Here is a 15900-nt window from a genome sequence, read left to right as displayed (position 1 = left end):
CGCCAGGGGGCCCCAAGGCGCGGGTCTCCTTTCGCCCACCCCCCACCCCCCTCCTAGGAGGCGCCTCTCCACGCTCGTCGCCTTCTCTCCCTCCTCCCCACCCTGGTGGCGCCTCTGAGCTGTCAGCACCGCGGCTCTTTGGTGCCGGCCTGGGGGTGGGGGGGCGGACAGTGGGGTTTGGGGTGTCCCGACGCCTTTCCCGAACTAGTCTTCATTCCCTTCCGCTCCTCCTGCTCAAGCCTCTGCTCTGTCTCGGTTTTCACTCCGCTGGGCCGGGAATGGGTGATGTGGGCTTCTAAGCCGTTGAACAATGGTTGTATCTCCTCTGCCAGGCGGAGTGTTAGGAAGGAGGCAGAGGGCCGGGTGGGCCGAGGCGTGCGCTGCAGCCCCAGGCACGCTCCTGCGACTTCCAGGGAGGTTGGGAGTGGGCGGCGGATGAGCGAGGGCGCCTCTGGGGACGAGGGGCGCCGGGCGCCGACTCGCGCTGGAGTCCCCAGCGGCGGCGAGGGGGCGTCCGTTCAGTGGGCTGCGGCCGAGAGTCTCCGGCGAGCGGCGAGAAGTGCACAGCTTGCGCACCCGGACTGCAACTCCCCGGGCACCGGGCCGCCTCTGGAGTGAGGGTTAGAGGACGAGTGAGGCTTGAAATAGGACTCCCCTTTAGATGTTTTTCCCCTCTTCCCCTTTCCACTCTTCGGGCCGCGATCGTAAACCTATCGGGTCTCCAGGAGAGCTGAACGGGGGAGGGGAGTGGAACGGAGACAATCAGGTTAGTTTGCTGAGCCTCGTTCCCGGTGAGATTTCCTCGAGAGGAATCGAGTCCTAATCTGGCGACTGTAATTAGTCCTCATTCTAAACAATAGATCAGAGGGAGTACCGCAGGAGCTGGGAGAGCTGGTGTACCGCTGTGGTTTGCAGGGGGTGGGGGTACTGCTGTCGGGTCCCCAGGGTCTACCGCACTGGGCCTGGAGCCCTGTCCTCAACCATGCTCCCACTTGGAGCCGCGCAACTTTCCCAGGCAGGCGACAGACAGCAAGCCCTTCTGAGAGGATTCGGTGAAAATCCTGGCGGGTCCCCGAAGCCATCTCGACCTGACACCAAGGGGCTGGCTCGCCAGCTCTGGGGAGTTGGGACGGAAAACGGCCCGCGCCCTAAGTACCCACTCCAGAGTCCCCAGCTCCTGTCGCCCGGTGGCTTGGGAGGCCTGCCAGTCTGCAGTCACGAGTCTCCTAAAGTGAGAGTGAACTTTAAAGTGTGTGGTCAAGCAGCCCCTCAAGCAGTACTTGGGGTGGGGGTTGGAGGGGGGGAGGTTGAGTCTCCAAATGCCCCCCTGCCCTTAGGTTCTGACTGTCCCGAGCGTGAGAAGCTGGGACGGGCTTTTCTGCACTCTGCGATTGGCTGGCAGCCCGATCACGTTTAGATTGGTCACGTGACTCCACGGACTGGTAATTTAGCAGCTTGAGAAATGTTATCTTTAAGGGAACGTGAAAAATGGACAGGCTCCAGTGGACTGCCCTCTCAAACTCTTTCCCTTGCTTGGACTCCTTGAAAAAGGCGTGTGTGTAGTGAAGATGGCCTCTGATGTGTAACCAGACAGAGCTTGGAAAAGCCCTGCTTATGAAAGTTTTCAGATTCTAACATTAATCATTAATGGATGAGCAGTACTAACTTACTAAATGATTTCTCAGAGTAGTGCCATGACTTGCATTACACCTTTCATATCATTTCAAAAGATTAAGATACACCAGAATCTACTGATGGAGCTCCAGGAAGGTGGGAGAGATGATTCATTTTTGCTGTGTGTTCTGTTCATATTCTTTTAAGATATAATAACTTTTCACTAGAGTTTAACTTTATCCTAAAGAATGCTAGGAATTCACCTAAATTGTCAAAGTAAGTTAGTTGAAGCCATATATTCACCTTGTATCAGGTAGGTGAGCATCCCTTTTGCTCCCCTTGGTCACATGTGAAATACGTGACAAGCCATGAACAGTGAACAATAGAAGTCCATGCAAAACTTAAATTCCTCAAAGGAAAGGAGACACATCTTTTCTGAACTGGAGGAAATTTGCGGTTGGCTGAGGTAGATATTGACCTGAGCTAACCCAGATTGGCTCCTGTCTGAAGTTCAAAGCCCCAAGGCGTGTGGGCTGACTTTTTGACCCTGGTCTTCTACAATCTGCCCCAAACATGCTCATGATGCTGGTCTAAAATACTCTAGGACAGGGCAGGTGTGCTCAAAGACTTTGGCAAAAAAACTTAAGTTAGGCTAAATAATGGAGTATACCTGATATGGGGGAAAAACCAACCAACCAACCCACTCTGGGAGCTGTAGGACATTTTCCTCCAGCTTAGATAATCAAGATCAAGGTCTGGAGTACCATATATTCATTCAGGCCAGAGCCTAGGAGAACCAAGGTTTTGTGAGAGCTATTCAGATATGGCTAGCTACCAACAAAAGAGTAGACAGAACTTCTGTTGTGGGGAGTGGGTTGGTGAAATTGGCAGTACGTGAAGGGATAGGAAATGGCAACCCACTCCAGTGTTCTTGCCTGGAGAATCCCAGGGACGGGGGAGCCTGGTGGGCTATTGTCTTTGGGGTCGCACAGAGTCGGACACGACTGAAGCGACTTAGCAGCAGCAGCAGACCCAATGGCACCCCACTCCAGTACTCTTGCCTGGAAGATTCCATGGACGGAGGAGCCTGGTGGGCTGCAGTCCGTGGAGTCGCAAAGAGTCAGACATGACTGAGCGAGTTCACTTTCACTTTTCACTTTCATGCATTGAAGAAGGAAATGGCAACCCACTCCAGTGTTCTTGCCTGGAGAATCCCAGGGACGGGGGAGCCTGGTGGGCTATTGTCTTTGGGGTCGCACAGAGTCGGACATGACTGAAGCAACTTAGCAGCAGCAGAAAGGATAGGAGAACAGAGGGCTGGGGAAAAATAAACCTGACTTACCCAGATAGCACCAAGAGAAGACGTGACAGTGATCACAGTCCTCAATTGATCAGAGTAAGCATGTGAGCAGGGACTCTTTCAAGGAGTGTCACCAGTCAAGCTTTCCTTGGCAGTGACAGCCACCAGCGGTCTGGAACAGCATTGTCCCCCAGATCGCCCCACTGCCCACTTCACATGACATTTAGCTATGTACCTGCCTACCTGCCCTGAGTCATTTTGATTCTTTGTTCAAACTGTTTGAGTCCCTAGGTTCCTAAAGCATGTATATAAAAGGCCAGGTTCAGTAGAGCTGCCAAATATCAGGACATCAGTATAACCATACTGCATATTTTAATTATAGCCACCTGCATGTTCAAAAGAAGTGCTTCTGCCTTTTAAAAATCGGATAACCATAAACTCCATTTCACTTGAGTAATTTTGTTACAATTCTAGAAGAGGTGAAAAATAGTCACAAGCCCCTTCTGTTCCAGGAGGAGTGTCAAACTGATCAAGAGCAAGAACTCTTAGAGCAGAACATGGCCATAAGATTAAGGGAACACATAGCCCTCCAGCTGTATGGCTTCAGGTTTTGATCTTGACACCAGAAGACATGGAGCACAGCCTAGAAATAATGGAGATTAACTATTTAGACCACTTTCTAGTGCTTACAGAATGTGAATAAAGTCCTCCCTCTCAGTAGAGGGAATAAGGATCAAATTTAGGCAGTCACCTGTACAATTTCAAGTCATAATTAACTTTGGATACTGACCTTTCTTTGGAAAACCACCTTCACATACTAGTCTGTGCAAATTAAATCCCTTAAAGGACCATGATAAGGACCATAAGCTTATAATCAAACTTCCTGCCTTAGAAGCATTTCTCAGCATGGGCTAATACAGCTGCTGTCCAGGTGGTTAGACTCTGAATTGCTTAGTTTGTTCCTGTGTGTGCTTAGGTCACAGCACAGAGACTGCTTTTGTGACAAAGAGTCCAAGAATATGTTGGGCAGAGGTGATGGATGAGATGTACCTGATGAGCAGAAGTAAGTGGTCCAGAGCAGTTGTGTGGCCCATCTAAAGAGTTGTCTGGCTAGGAAATATGGAAATTGATAGCTTTTCATAGGACTTAAAGGCAGAAAACCCTTGGAAAAGGAAACTGTAACCCAACCCTGTATTCTTGTCTGGGAAATCCCATGGACAGAAGAGCCTGGCAGGCTACAGTCCATGGGGTTGCAAAGAGCCAGACATGATTTAGTCACTCAACAAACAACAAAAGGCAGAGAATGACTTAGTTCTGGGAAAATTCTGGCTTTGTAACTGAAAATTATCTCAGTTTCACTCTGTGCATTATTTCAGTCTAAATTGGTGTCTGTTTGCTAAGTTCTTCTGTTGGTTTGCAAGAGAAATTCTAAACATCATTAATACCACTTAATGATGGTATTGAGCCCCCAGTGGCTCAGACAGTAAAGTCTGCCTACAGTGTGGGAGACCTGGGTTCGATCCCTGTGTCGGGAAGATCCTCTGGAGAAGGAAATGGCAACCCACTCCGGTATTCTTGCCTGGAGAATCCCATGGACATGGGGTCGCAAAGAGTCAGACATGACCCAGTGACTTCACTTTCACTTTCAATGATGGTATTAGATACCGTTAGATACATTATGATGCTTATACAGACTAGATGCACTGCAGGGACTAATTGAAATGGCAGGTGATACCATAAAGTTAGCACCCTTTCCTCTTCAAGTGAAGTTTCCTGAAAAAGTTTGGGCCTGTTGGCTCTTTGTGGACTCTAAATTAATAAGAGAATGTCTGCTGGATGCTGTGAGGGTAAATACAGAGATGTGGCTAGAAATGGCTTACTCTTTGCTTAGAGAGCCTTTGCCCACTTTGTACTTTTAAAATGCTACATGGGTAGGTGGAGCAGGGAAAGGGTATTCATGGCCCTGTATTTAAAGAGATAACTTTGGAGACAGAACTGTAAGACAGGACCACTGGCTAGAGTGGTTGACCTTGCCACCCACTTGGGTCATCCGAGTTGGCGTTACTGCCTGGCTGCCTTTATATATTTCAATGTGGTGACTGTGGTAGGGAGTGGGGTGGGGTATCTGGTGGGGCCTGCAATTTGCCAAGCAAGGGAGATGATAAAAACCTTGGTGATAAACATTTGGAAATTAAATACTTCATGTTCTAATTCTTCCCCCAGATACCATGAGTAAATAAGCTTTCTGTTTGATAGACCGCCTCTCATCTTTAGTTTTCTTAAGACACCTTCCCAGGGTCTGAGTTATTAACTGATCTGTAGATTCACTAAGTAGGGGGTAGATTGAGGCCAGCCTTCTTTGTCCATATGCTCAAAACCATGTGACCTCCACTTACTGAGTGCCCACCATATGCCATATAGCACCAGACACAGGGGACACAATGACCAGGGAGCTGGACTCCTCTTTCATTAGTCTAGTGGGGAAGTCAAACCAGGAAATCCATGATCCAGACAGCCTGGATGGGAGCAAGCAGACCCAGTGGTTAAGACTTAATCACAAAAGAAGCAGGTAACAGCTGAGAATTGCTGGAGGTCCCACATGTCACGTGAGCCACAGCTTATGAAGTTTCTCAGAAACTACCAAAAACTTAAACTCTCATTCCATCCCTGCAGATGAGCCTACAAAGGTGATAGGACTCCAGTGACAATGTGTGCCTGCCAGCATTACCAAAGAATGCTAAAATCTGTCAGAGATAAAAATCCCTGAAATTTCTAACAGTGCACCGCTGCTAACTTTCCAACCGCTGTGTTGGAACCTCTCTGCTCACATGGAAATGAGGCTGGTGTACCTACACTGACACATTCATTCTGCTGACGCTGCATGATAAAGTGTCATGAAGATGAGGTAAAAGTATTCTTGAAGGCATAGGGAACTGTGGCCTTTGAAACCTAAGAGTCTTTCAGAGTATTCTAGCTAGTAAAAACAACTGCTCACGCTTGGTTTCAAGCTCAGAAAACCTGGAAAGAATGCTGGGGTGGGGGGTGGGGAGTCTGTAGTTCAGGCCAGTTTCATTAGTGAAATAATAAATCAGCAGATGTGTCAGGGAATACCCACTAGTGCCTGAAGCATCTTTCAATGTCAGACACCAGGTCCCAAGATACAAGACACCTTGCAGGCCCTGCCTTGAGGGATCTCCATCTGTAGAGATGGAAACAGGTAGGTGAGTACATCCCAGTATGTGAGAGCTATGTGACAGGCACAGGAGATGATGAGAAAGTAGCCAAACCACCCCCAAGTTGGTCAAGAAAGGACTTGACGATATCATTCAAGGATGACATTTGAGTGGGGTGGTAAGCAAGACGGAAAAGCTGGGGGAAATGGATAGGGAACCAGACTCAACTCTAGAGCCAGTGAGAAGCCTACTAGTGATCCCATCCCTGGCATTAGGGCCTTCCTCAGCTGCCTGATTCACCATTTTGATGTGAAGAGGGAACGTGGCAGCCTGGAGGCAGAGGAACAGGAGATCACTTTAGATTAGGTGCGAGCTTGGACACAACCAGGGCTTGATGGCAAAATGCCAGGGGAGAAGGATCTGGGCTCGTTATTGAACTACTGATCTAGAGTAAGCGGTGGGTCAATTAAAGATGGGGCACAGGGGGAGGGGAAGACGGATTTTTAGAAGAACCTCTTCACCACGCACGCCTTCATGGTATCTAGGTAGATTTTACCTACTAGCATAAAGGCTTTACGTCAGGGATGGCATCATAATGTCTGTTGTTAGATGGACTGTTGTCACCTGTGTCCACCTAGTGGTGTGCATAAGGGCTTATGGGGTGGGTACTCTAGAGTACAGCACTGAGAATGAAGTGGTCAAAGCAGTCACTGGCTCGTGGGTAGAATCTTTGCCTCCTGACCTTCCTGCAGTGGTTTCAAAGTTGGTCAGGAACCAGCAGCGTCAACATCCTCTGGGAACTCAACAGAAATGCAAACTCAGGCCCCACACTAGACCTCCTAAACCAGAATCTCTGGTGTGGGGGCACATGGTGTTTTACAAATCCTTTGTGGGCTTCTGATACCAATTTGACCTTGAGAAACACTGACTTTTCCCACCCACAAAATGAATAACTTCCCAAATGTATCAGGAGGGCCTTTGCTCATTCTCGACCAGAAATCCAAGCACTGTGTTTCTCTAGGAAAAGATCTGCAGGAGATACTGAGGCAGCATTTTAAAAAAAAATCAAAATAGGGAAGGAAGCAAGGGCTCTGTCTCAACTATAAGGCTGTGTTAGGATAGGGTCAGCCTGACAAGTGATACTACATCATTCTGGATTAATTCAAACTGACGCTACTACCCAGATCACAAGTCAGCAGAATATTCTGGAAGGAAGTGGTCCGGTCAGGTGCGCTCTTTGGTATGCATGCTCAGTCACATGGTGTCTGGAGCCAGACTACCCAGGTTCAAATTCTAGTTCTGCCCAAGGTGATCTTGGCAAGTACTGTCCTTCCCTCTTCCAAACAGCTTCCCTGATGTGTAAAAGGGGAATGGTAGTTTTGACAGTGTAGTATTGGAGAGCTAAATCAACTGAGTGAGGTCTTAGAGTAGTGTTTGGCTAACGGTAAAAAAAAGAAAAAAAGAAATTAAGTTATTTATCCATGATTCTAAGATCATTTCAGTCCACTGTAAATAGGGAAACTGACGATTGAACTGTAGGACTGAGTAAATCAGAAGCATTAACCTAATTACTTCACAGTGTTTAGTTGACCCCTCCTGATTCCCAGACTGACTTAAAGGCCAGAACACGGCTCAGACCCTCTTTCTCAGTTCCTCTTACTAACCCTCTTCCCTTGGAGGAAAACTTCTTTGCTGACTTGGAAAGCTACTTGTCCTAAAACAAGTTTTAGCCTAAGAATAGAAAGATTGGCATTCAAGTGGGAAGCGGTAGAAGTGAGCGCAACTAAAAATAAATGCCCTTGGCGGCCCCAGAAGTGCCAAAACAAATGGACTGAAGAAATCCCAGGAGATGATAACACCCGTGTGCTCAGCAATGGGACGCCTGTGAGAGACAGGAACTTGTGGCCTTGCTAGTCCCAGCAGTGCGGCAGCCGCAGCCCCTCTGTACAGAGTGAAGTTCATGTCTGAGCCTGACACAGAAACATCTCTTTGTTTGGGGCATTTCTTTTGGACCGCTCCTGCAAAGGTGCCACTCGGAGCCCTACAGAGAACTCTGGCCCATTTGGAAGGCTTGGCATTCACTGTAAGATCTATACAGTTTTTTTTTCCCCAAACCTTACATACTGTTCTTCCATATTAACCCTTGCAGGGACAATTAGACAACAACAGCAGGCTGCCTGTTAAATGCATGAAAACCCCTGAGTCTTGGAGCCAGTGAAATGCCAGCATATCTAGGTAACTATGTTACCTATTTAGGTAATAAGCAAGGCTCCCATTTGTCGAGTCTGGTGTCAACCATGTGACAATATGCAAGGAAATCTTCAGTGTTTCTGGGCATTCAGTCATTACAAACATAAACAGCCATGTGGATGACTAGGTCCAAGTGACTTCCAACCCCCTGGCCCAAAGAGGCAGGGGTATTCATCCTAAGTATTAGAGCTGGAAAGAGACCCAGATCTAGTCCGACTGTTTGATTTCTTAAAGCTATAGGACCCTTTCCAAATTCTTACACAAAATTCCAATGTTGAAAAGAAATACTGGTTGAAACAGAGACAGATCACCTAGGTTCCCTGCTATCATAGCCTTTCCCCTGACTTCAACCACCTCAGTGCCGCAAAAGCATTCCTGTGAACCCCATGACTTTGAGGAACCCACTAAAAATCCCATTTACTCTGACTTTTCACCTTTCTGAGCAAATAGACCCTGAAATAGAGAATGCCTAGCGCTTCTACTTGTAAGTTATTTTTTTGAGGCATCATTGGCTTTAGCTTAGCCTAAGCGTTAAAAGGACCTTGGGTGTCAATGATTTTGAGCTCAGCCTGTTCCCTTTATGAAAGTATAATACTGAACTGGAGACTTAACTGTCATGGCTGGAAATAGACTACAGGACCACAATCCTGTAATCCCCCAAAGCTTTGCAAACCAAAAGCTTCTTAACTCATTTGGTGCTTCCAATTCTCCTGGAGCTCTGCACGGCAGCATTCCTAGGTAAGCACTACAGGTGTAAAGGGAGAATCTTCTTGAAACCTGGACAGAAAACCCACTGTGCTGCAACCAGGTGGCTGAGCTGTCCCCCAACACTGCCCCCAACCTGCACTACGCAGGGAATTAAACAGAACTAGGAAGCCCTGTGGCTCAAACAGTAAAGAATCTGCCTGCAATGCAGGATACCTGGGTTCGATCTCTGGATCGGGAAGATCTCCTGGAGAGGGAAACGGCAACCCACTCCAGGATTCTTGCCTGGAAAATCCCATGGACAGAGGAGCCTGGCGGGCTACAGTCCATGGGGTCACGAAGCGTTGGACACTGAGCAACTAACACTAACACAGGGGACCCTGTCTGCCCGGGAGCAATCTCCCAAAACAAAGTGCTTAGGAAACAAGAAACTGAGGCATGGCCAGGGAACTTAGCATCTTTCTTCTCCTCTCTTTAAAGAAAGGACCCTTTATAAAGTCAGCTAGCTTTACCCAGCCCCACTCCAACCCTGCTCCTCTTTTAAACAAGCAGGGATGGCTGGTTAGTAGCAAACTCCACTCCAACCCCATTATTTACCGGTCTTGCTGGAGAGCCGTGTGTTCTATGGTAAAACATAGCTTTATGACCATTGGGCAGAAGCTTGGGTGAAGTGGAAACATCTGAGATAAGAAAAGGTAGAAATTAAACTCCTTTTTTGTCTAAAGATATTGGAATAAACACTAAGAAAACGCCTGTGTCTGTCCTGAGTCCACTCAGCAGCCACTCTTAAGGCGGCACTGCTGGGGTTTTAGCCCAGTATTTGTTACTGTTGATGACTTGTATGTTACAGTTACATTCAGGGAGCCTCCTTAAGGTGACAGTGGACTAAACACCAGCCTTAGGCTATTGTGTGCCCATCTTTCATCTCAGAGCAGCTTGAGTGTCTATAAAATCTAAGACTCATTTTTAAAGAGATCTGCCAGGTACCTAACCCCGAAGTGGAAAACCATTATCTATTGTCTACTTTAAAGTCCTGTCCAAGTCAGATTATATGGTTATCTTTTCCATGATTTTGCCTCTCATTTTGACCAACCAGTTTTTGGTAACGAAAACCTTTTTAAAAGGTATTCTAAGTGCAACCTGACTTTTCTGTCATATATGTATATTTCTGTTCTCTGACTATAAATTGTTCTCTTTTTTTTTTAACTTTTCAAATAAAGTATTCAAAGTAGATTCTGACCACTCCCACAACTTTCAGAGGTAGTACGGATAAAGCACTATAGCCAGTAGGCCCTGGTTCAGATACCCCCCAGCCATTTGGCTTCAGTCCCTGGTCGGGGAACATCCAAATGAATAAATAATAAAAAATGGTTAACATTGAAAAATTTAAAAAACCCAAAAAACTGGGGCTGGGCAGAATTCCCTGGTGGTGCAATGGTTAGGACTTAGTGCTTTTACTGTTGGGTTCTGGATTCAGTCCTTGGTTGGGAAATTAAGATCCTGCAAACCGTGTGGTGGGGCCAAAAATTTTAAATGTTTTAAAAATTGAAAAATGAAATATAGGTAGGAAGTGCCATTGAGTCACACCCCCTTTGAATCTGGGTCCTAGCTTAACTAGACTCTTGAGGGCAGAATGATACATATAGTTTTGAAACGAGCACATTTAGTACATAAGTAATCACACACCCATATAGTAAACTAGAACCAACTTTTAATCTTCCTGGGAACTAGCCACAAAGCCTAGAATGCTCCCAGACAGTAGGGAGTAGCTGATAGTAGGGAGGCCAACTAGAGCATTGTGTACATAATACAAGAGTCCCAGTCTGTGCTTGTCACTATAGCATCTGTTCTTATCCTGCGTGCCACAGCTGCAGATGCTGAAAGGTGCAAGAAGGCCTCCCTAAGGATTCTACATGAACTGTATGCCTCCACTGGCTGGTTTTCTCAAATAATAGGAATATATCAGCATTTAGCAACCAAATCTTTGCCTTTTATCTCAAAGAAATTGCATCCTCCAGGGGGCAAACCTGCTAATGATAGGAAACACCTGAATGTTAGCTGCCCTATGCCCGGCAAAAAACTAAGTGCCCTACTTCCAAGTGTTCATTCTTGCCATTATGTGGATTATATTCATCCATTGAGCACAGGAAAACTGAGGCTCAGAGAAATAGAATCCAGGTGTGTGGCTTTACCCTGTTTTGCTGTTCTCGCATCACTAAGTTAAAAATGATTTCCCTTTATTTAGGTGTGCAGAAAAGGGAACCCTCCTACACTGTTGGTGGGAATGTAAGTTGGTACAGCCACTATGGAAAACACTATGGAGGTACCTTGAAAAACTAAAAATAGAACTACCATATGATCCTGCAATCCCACTCCTGGGCATATATATGGAGAAAGTCATAATTCAAAAAACTACATGCACACCTGTGTTCATTGCAGTGCTGTTTACAATAGCCAAGACATGGAAGCAGTCTAAATGTCTATGGACAGAGGAGTGGATAAAGAAGATGTGATATGTGATAAGTTCATTTTAAAAACCCAAACGAACTTTTTGGCCAACCCAATATAATGGAATATTACTCAGTTATTAAAATGAAATTAAATAATGCCACTTGCAGCAACACAGATAGAACTTAAGATTATCATACTAAGTGAAATAAGTCAGACAAAACAAGTATCATATGATATCATTTATATGTGGAATCTAAAAAGCTGATACAAATGAACTTGTTTACAGAATTGACTCACAGATGTTAAAAACAAACTTATGGTTACCACAGGGGAACTGGGGGAGGGATAAATTAGGAATATGGGATTAATATGTATACACTACTATATATAAAGTAGATAATCAACATGGATCTAACGTATAGCATAGGGAACTCTACTCAGTATTCTAGTAAGTATTCCCTATGTGGGAAAAGAATCTGAAGAAGACTGGATATATGTATAACTGAATCACTTTGCTGTACACCTGAAACTAACACATTGTAAATCAACTCTAATATAAAAATTAGATTTAAAAAAATGATCTCCCTTCACCTCTTAACTATATCTTCTTCATGCTTTTTATCTTATCTTGGAGTCATTTTGTAAACATATCTTTTTCCAATTAGATTCTAAGGAGCCATGTATTAACCTCACCTCTATCCTTGCCACCTCTTCTAAATCTCCTTTACTTTGTTCATAATAGAAACATCATTGATGAGTAACAGTATAGAATGTGGGCAAGAAATGCCATTAAAGGATTAGGATTTGGCTGCATGATTATGGTGACACAAAATGACTTAAACAAATGAGAGAAATGAGTCCACAGGTGAACCCCTGCCCCACCACCTGCAGTTTGTAGTCGATCTACATTCCTTATATCTTGGTCTGGCTTCATTGACCCAAGATCACTATTCCAGCCTCCAGGCCTAGTTTTCAGGAACCAGAAAGGAACAAAATTGAGGAAACTGGATCCCCTGTCCCTTTGAGGATATTTCCCAGAAATTGTATATACCATTTCTGCTTACATCCATCAACCAGAACATCCCATGGCTATGCCTCCTGCAAGAGAGACTGGGAGATCTAGTTTTATGTAGATAGTGTGTGCTCAGCTAAGAACTCATTACTGTCAGCCACTGCCCCAAGGCCCTTGGAGCTCCAGCCCCTACAATTGTTACAGCCTCTGAGGCTACACCTGTCTCTCTGAGAGGACGCCTATCCGTGGGTTTCAGGTAACTAGCATCTCTAACTTACCATCCAGGTGTCCCAGCTTAGCTAAGTGTTCCCTTCTGCTTTTAGGAAGAAAAGCCAAATGTGAAGCCTCCCAGTTCCAGTGCACAAATGGCCGATGTATCACACTGCTGTGGAAATGTGATGGGGATGAAGACTGCGCTGATGGCAGTGATGAGAAGAACTGTGGTGAGTAAAGAATAGACAGTCTCACCTATCTCCTCACTAGGACTTGGGCATTTTACTGAAAGAGGATGACGTTATGTTCGCTTCTATAAATGTGTCAAGATTCTGAATCCACTCCTAAGAATTGCTTTGAACCAGAGTCCAAAGATTCTATACTTTCTGGTCTAGTTCAGTTCAGTCCAGTTCAGTCGCTCAGTCGTGTCCGACTCTTAGCGACCCCATGAACCGCAGCACGCCAGGCCTCCCTGTCCATCACCAACTCCCGGAGTTCACTCAAACTCATGTCCATCGAGTCGGTGATGCCATCCAGCCAACTCATTCTCTGTTGTCCCCGTCTCCTCCTACCCCCAATCCCTCCTAGCATCAGACTCTTTTCCAGTGAGTCAACTCGTCTCATGAGGTGGCCAAAGTATTGGACTTTCAGCTTTAGCATAAGTCCTTCCAATGAACACCTAGGATTGATCTCCTTGCAGTCCAAGGGACTCTCAAGAGTCTTCTCCAGCACCACAGTTCAAAAGCATCAATTCTTGTTGATCAGCTTTCTTCACAGTCCAACTCTCACATCCATACATGACCACGGGAAAAACCATAGCCTTGACTAGATGGACCTTGGTGGGCAAAGTAATGTCTCTGCTTTTTAATATGGTATCTAGGTTGGTCATAACTTTCCTTCCAAGGAGTAAGCGTCTTTTAATTTCATGGCTGCAATCAGCATCCGCAGTGATTTTGGAGCCCAAAAAAATAAAGTCTGACACTGTTTCCACTGTTTCCCCATCTATTTCCCATGAAGTGATGGGACCAGATGCCATGATCTTTGTTTTCTGAATGTGGAGCTTCAAGCCAACCTTTTCACTCTCCTCTTTCACTTTCATCAAGAGGCCTTTGAGTTCCTCTTCCTTTCTGCCATAAGGATGGTGTCATCTGCATATCTGAGGTTATTGATATTTCTCCCGGCAATCTTGATTCCAGCTTGTGCTGGGCTAGGAGAAATACAAATGAGTGTGTGAGGTTATTGACCTGAGTATGGAATCGTGAAGATAAAGTGGAGTTCCTTTCAAATGAAAGGACCTGGTTGATCTTAAGACAAACTTTTGGTGTAGGAAGCTAGGGAAAGGGAGGGGAGGGCCAGGAATAGAGACAGAAGATTGCTTCGAAAAGACTTTTTTTTAATTCTCAAATGGTTTTGACCCCCAAAAAGCAAGCCATGGACAGTAAGAAATCCCTTGCAGTTTCAGAAATTAATTCCTGTCATAGTTAGTCAACTTCAACTAGCATATTTAGTTGCTAAGTGTAGTCAACTAGCCTATTTAGTCAATTTCAATTTGGATTCTACAAGCCATGTTCTATGAGTCCCAACTCATAAGCCAACCCAGATCAAAGATCAGATAAGGATTCTTTTACAATTCCTTTTCTCCGGAGATGCTAATTTTAAAGCACTAGACAGGATGGAAGACATTCTTTTCCCCAAGAAAATAGGGATATACCATTATACCGATCGATCAGCATCTATTAAAAGATTATTGTGAGAAATGACTGCTTTTGCAATTGGTGTGACCTCTCGTTAAGCCAGGAAAGCTGTGAACTACATGTCATGATAGCATTTAGGGACCTTGAATACAAGCTGAAGTTTGCTTTATGATCCCTTTGTTCTGTGTTATTAAATTGCTGAGACAGGTTGTTCATGAATGCTGTTGATAACGTTGCCTTTTACCTTTTAAAAGACATTACATGAAGATATCTGCTGTACAAATTAAAACTACAGAAGAAAAATAGAAGCTAAGTGTGGTTTTCATCAACTGCTGTCTTGTTAGGCCCTTGCCTGCTTCTTCATGCATCATTACTAAAATTCTGTAGTATACACATCCTGGCAGGCTGTCCTGTGCTTGAGCTCTCAGAGCAATATCATGGATGCCTGCATGCCAGTATGTAAATTAGTAGCTCATTTGGAAGCAGAGTAAGTCCATTCTGCAATCTCAGGAAAGAAGCTTATCTCCAGTCTCAGGACCAAAAATAGTTCTATGTGACATGTTTACATCTTTGCATTCCAACACTAAGATCTTAATCTACTCTACAAAATATTGAGCTCCATGCTCTTTCTGTGTTACCTGGATAATATAATTCTTTCACTAGTTTTCTCACTAAAGGACCTCACTCTTGTCAACCATGCTCTTGCTGTAAGTAGCAATTCTTCTTCTGTGCTAAGCTATGTATTTGGCAAAACCCTTTTATGTTCTTAGAGAGTAATTATTATCTCCATGTTTGAAAGTTTTGAAGTCTTACTTTACCATCTGACTACCTCAGTAGAAACTAACCTGAGTCATTGTAGGGGTCATCACTGGCTTTTCCTAAAATAGTCTCCACATCAATCAATTCTAGCTACATCACAGGAAGATTTAGAAGAGATAAGGAGGTAGATGTACATACAATCTAGATCACACAAAATGGGAGAAAGGAAATATATTCTTGGCCATAATTTGTCTCTGCTTTCCAGGTATGAAAGTAGAGAAGGAAAGTGGTAGCTTTGCTCTGGAAGCTGTGAATGCTTATTTGGAGATGTTCTGCCATGAAAGGCTACACAATTACTTAACACTTCTAAAGCTACTTCCTGTTTTTCCTGTCAACCTCTTGATGTTGAACTTGGTTACAACTTCAGCAGGGTTTATTCTTTCAAGCATGTCAACTAGCATATTTAGTCAACTTCAACTTGGATTCCACAAGCCATGTTCTATGAGTCCCAGTAACTCATTCTTCTAAGCTGTCAGGCTGACCTGATAAATCAGTAACTCGGATACCCTCAGTATGGAACTAGCAGTTCTCTTTCCCCGTGACACATCTAAGTTTCTATCCATCTCTCAAAGGCCAATAGCCATCTTTACACTCCCAGTCTGTGTTCAGAATGGAGAGAAAGAAACCCTAGCAATCTACTGACCCTATGTGTGTCTTGTTCACTTTGTA

At 44.9% G+C, this 15900-nt stretch overlaps 1 protein-coding gene across 2 annotated transcripts in view; it reads left to right on the top strand.

Moving 5' to 3' along the window:
• VLDLR (very low density lipoprotein receptor) overlaps positions 1–15900 on the top strand; it is a 33911-nt gene that overhangs the window by 181 nt on the left and 17830 nt on the right. For both annotated transcript variants that reach the window (XM_055428318.2, XM_055428317.2), the window contains exon 2: positions 12829–12948. In XM_055428318.2, coding sequence (XP_055284293.1) covers positions 12829–12948 — 120 coding nt within the window. The remainder of the gene's footprint in view (positions 1–12828; positions 12949–15900) is intronic.

This window comes from Moschus berezovskii, chromosome 7 (genome assembly GCF_049115385.1).
Source record: "Moschus berezovskii isolate FMDL1 chromosome 7, NW_MosBer_1.0, whole genome shotgun sequence".
Lineage (NCBI taxonomy): Eukaryota > Metazoa > Chordata > Mammalia > Artiodactyla > Moschidae > Moschus > Moschus berezovskii.
The sequence above is the reverse complement of the archived record's forward strand: the minus strand, read 5'-3'. Positions and strand labels throughout refer to the sequence as shown.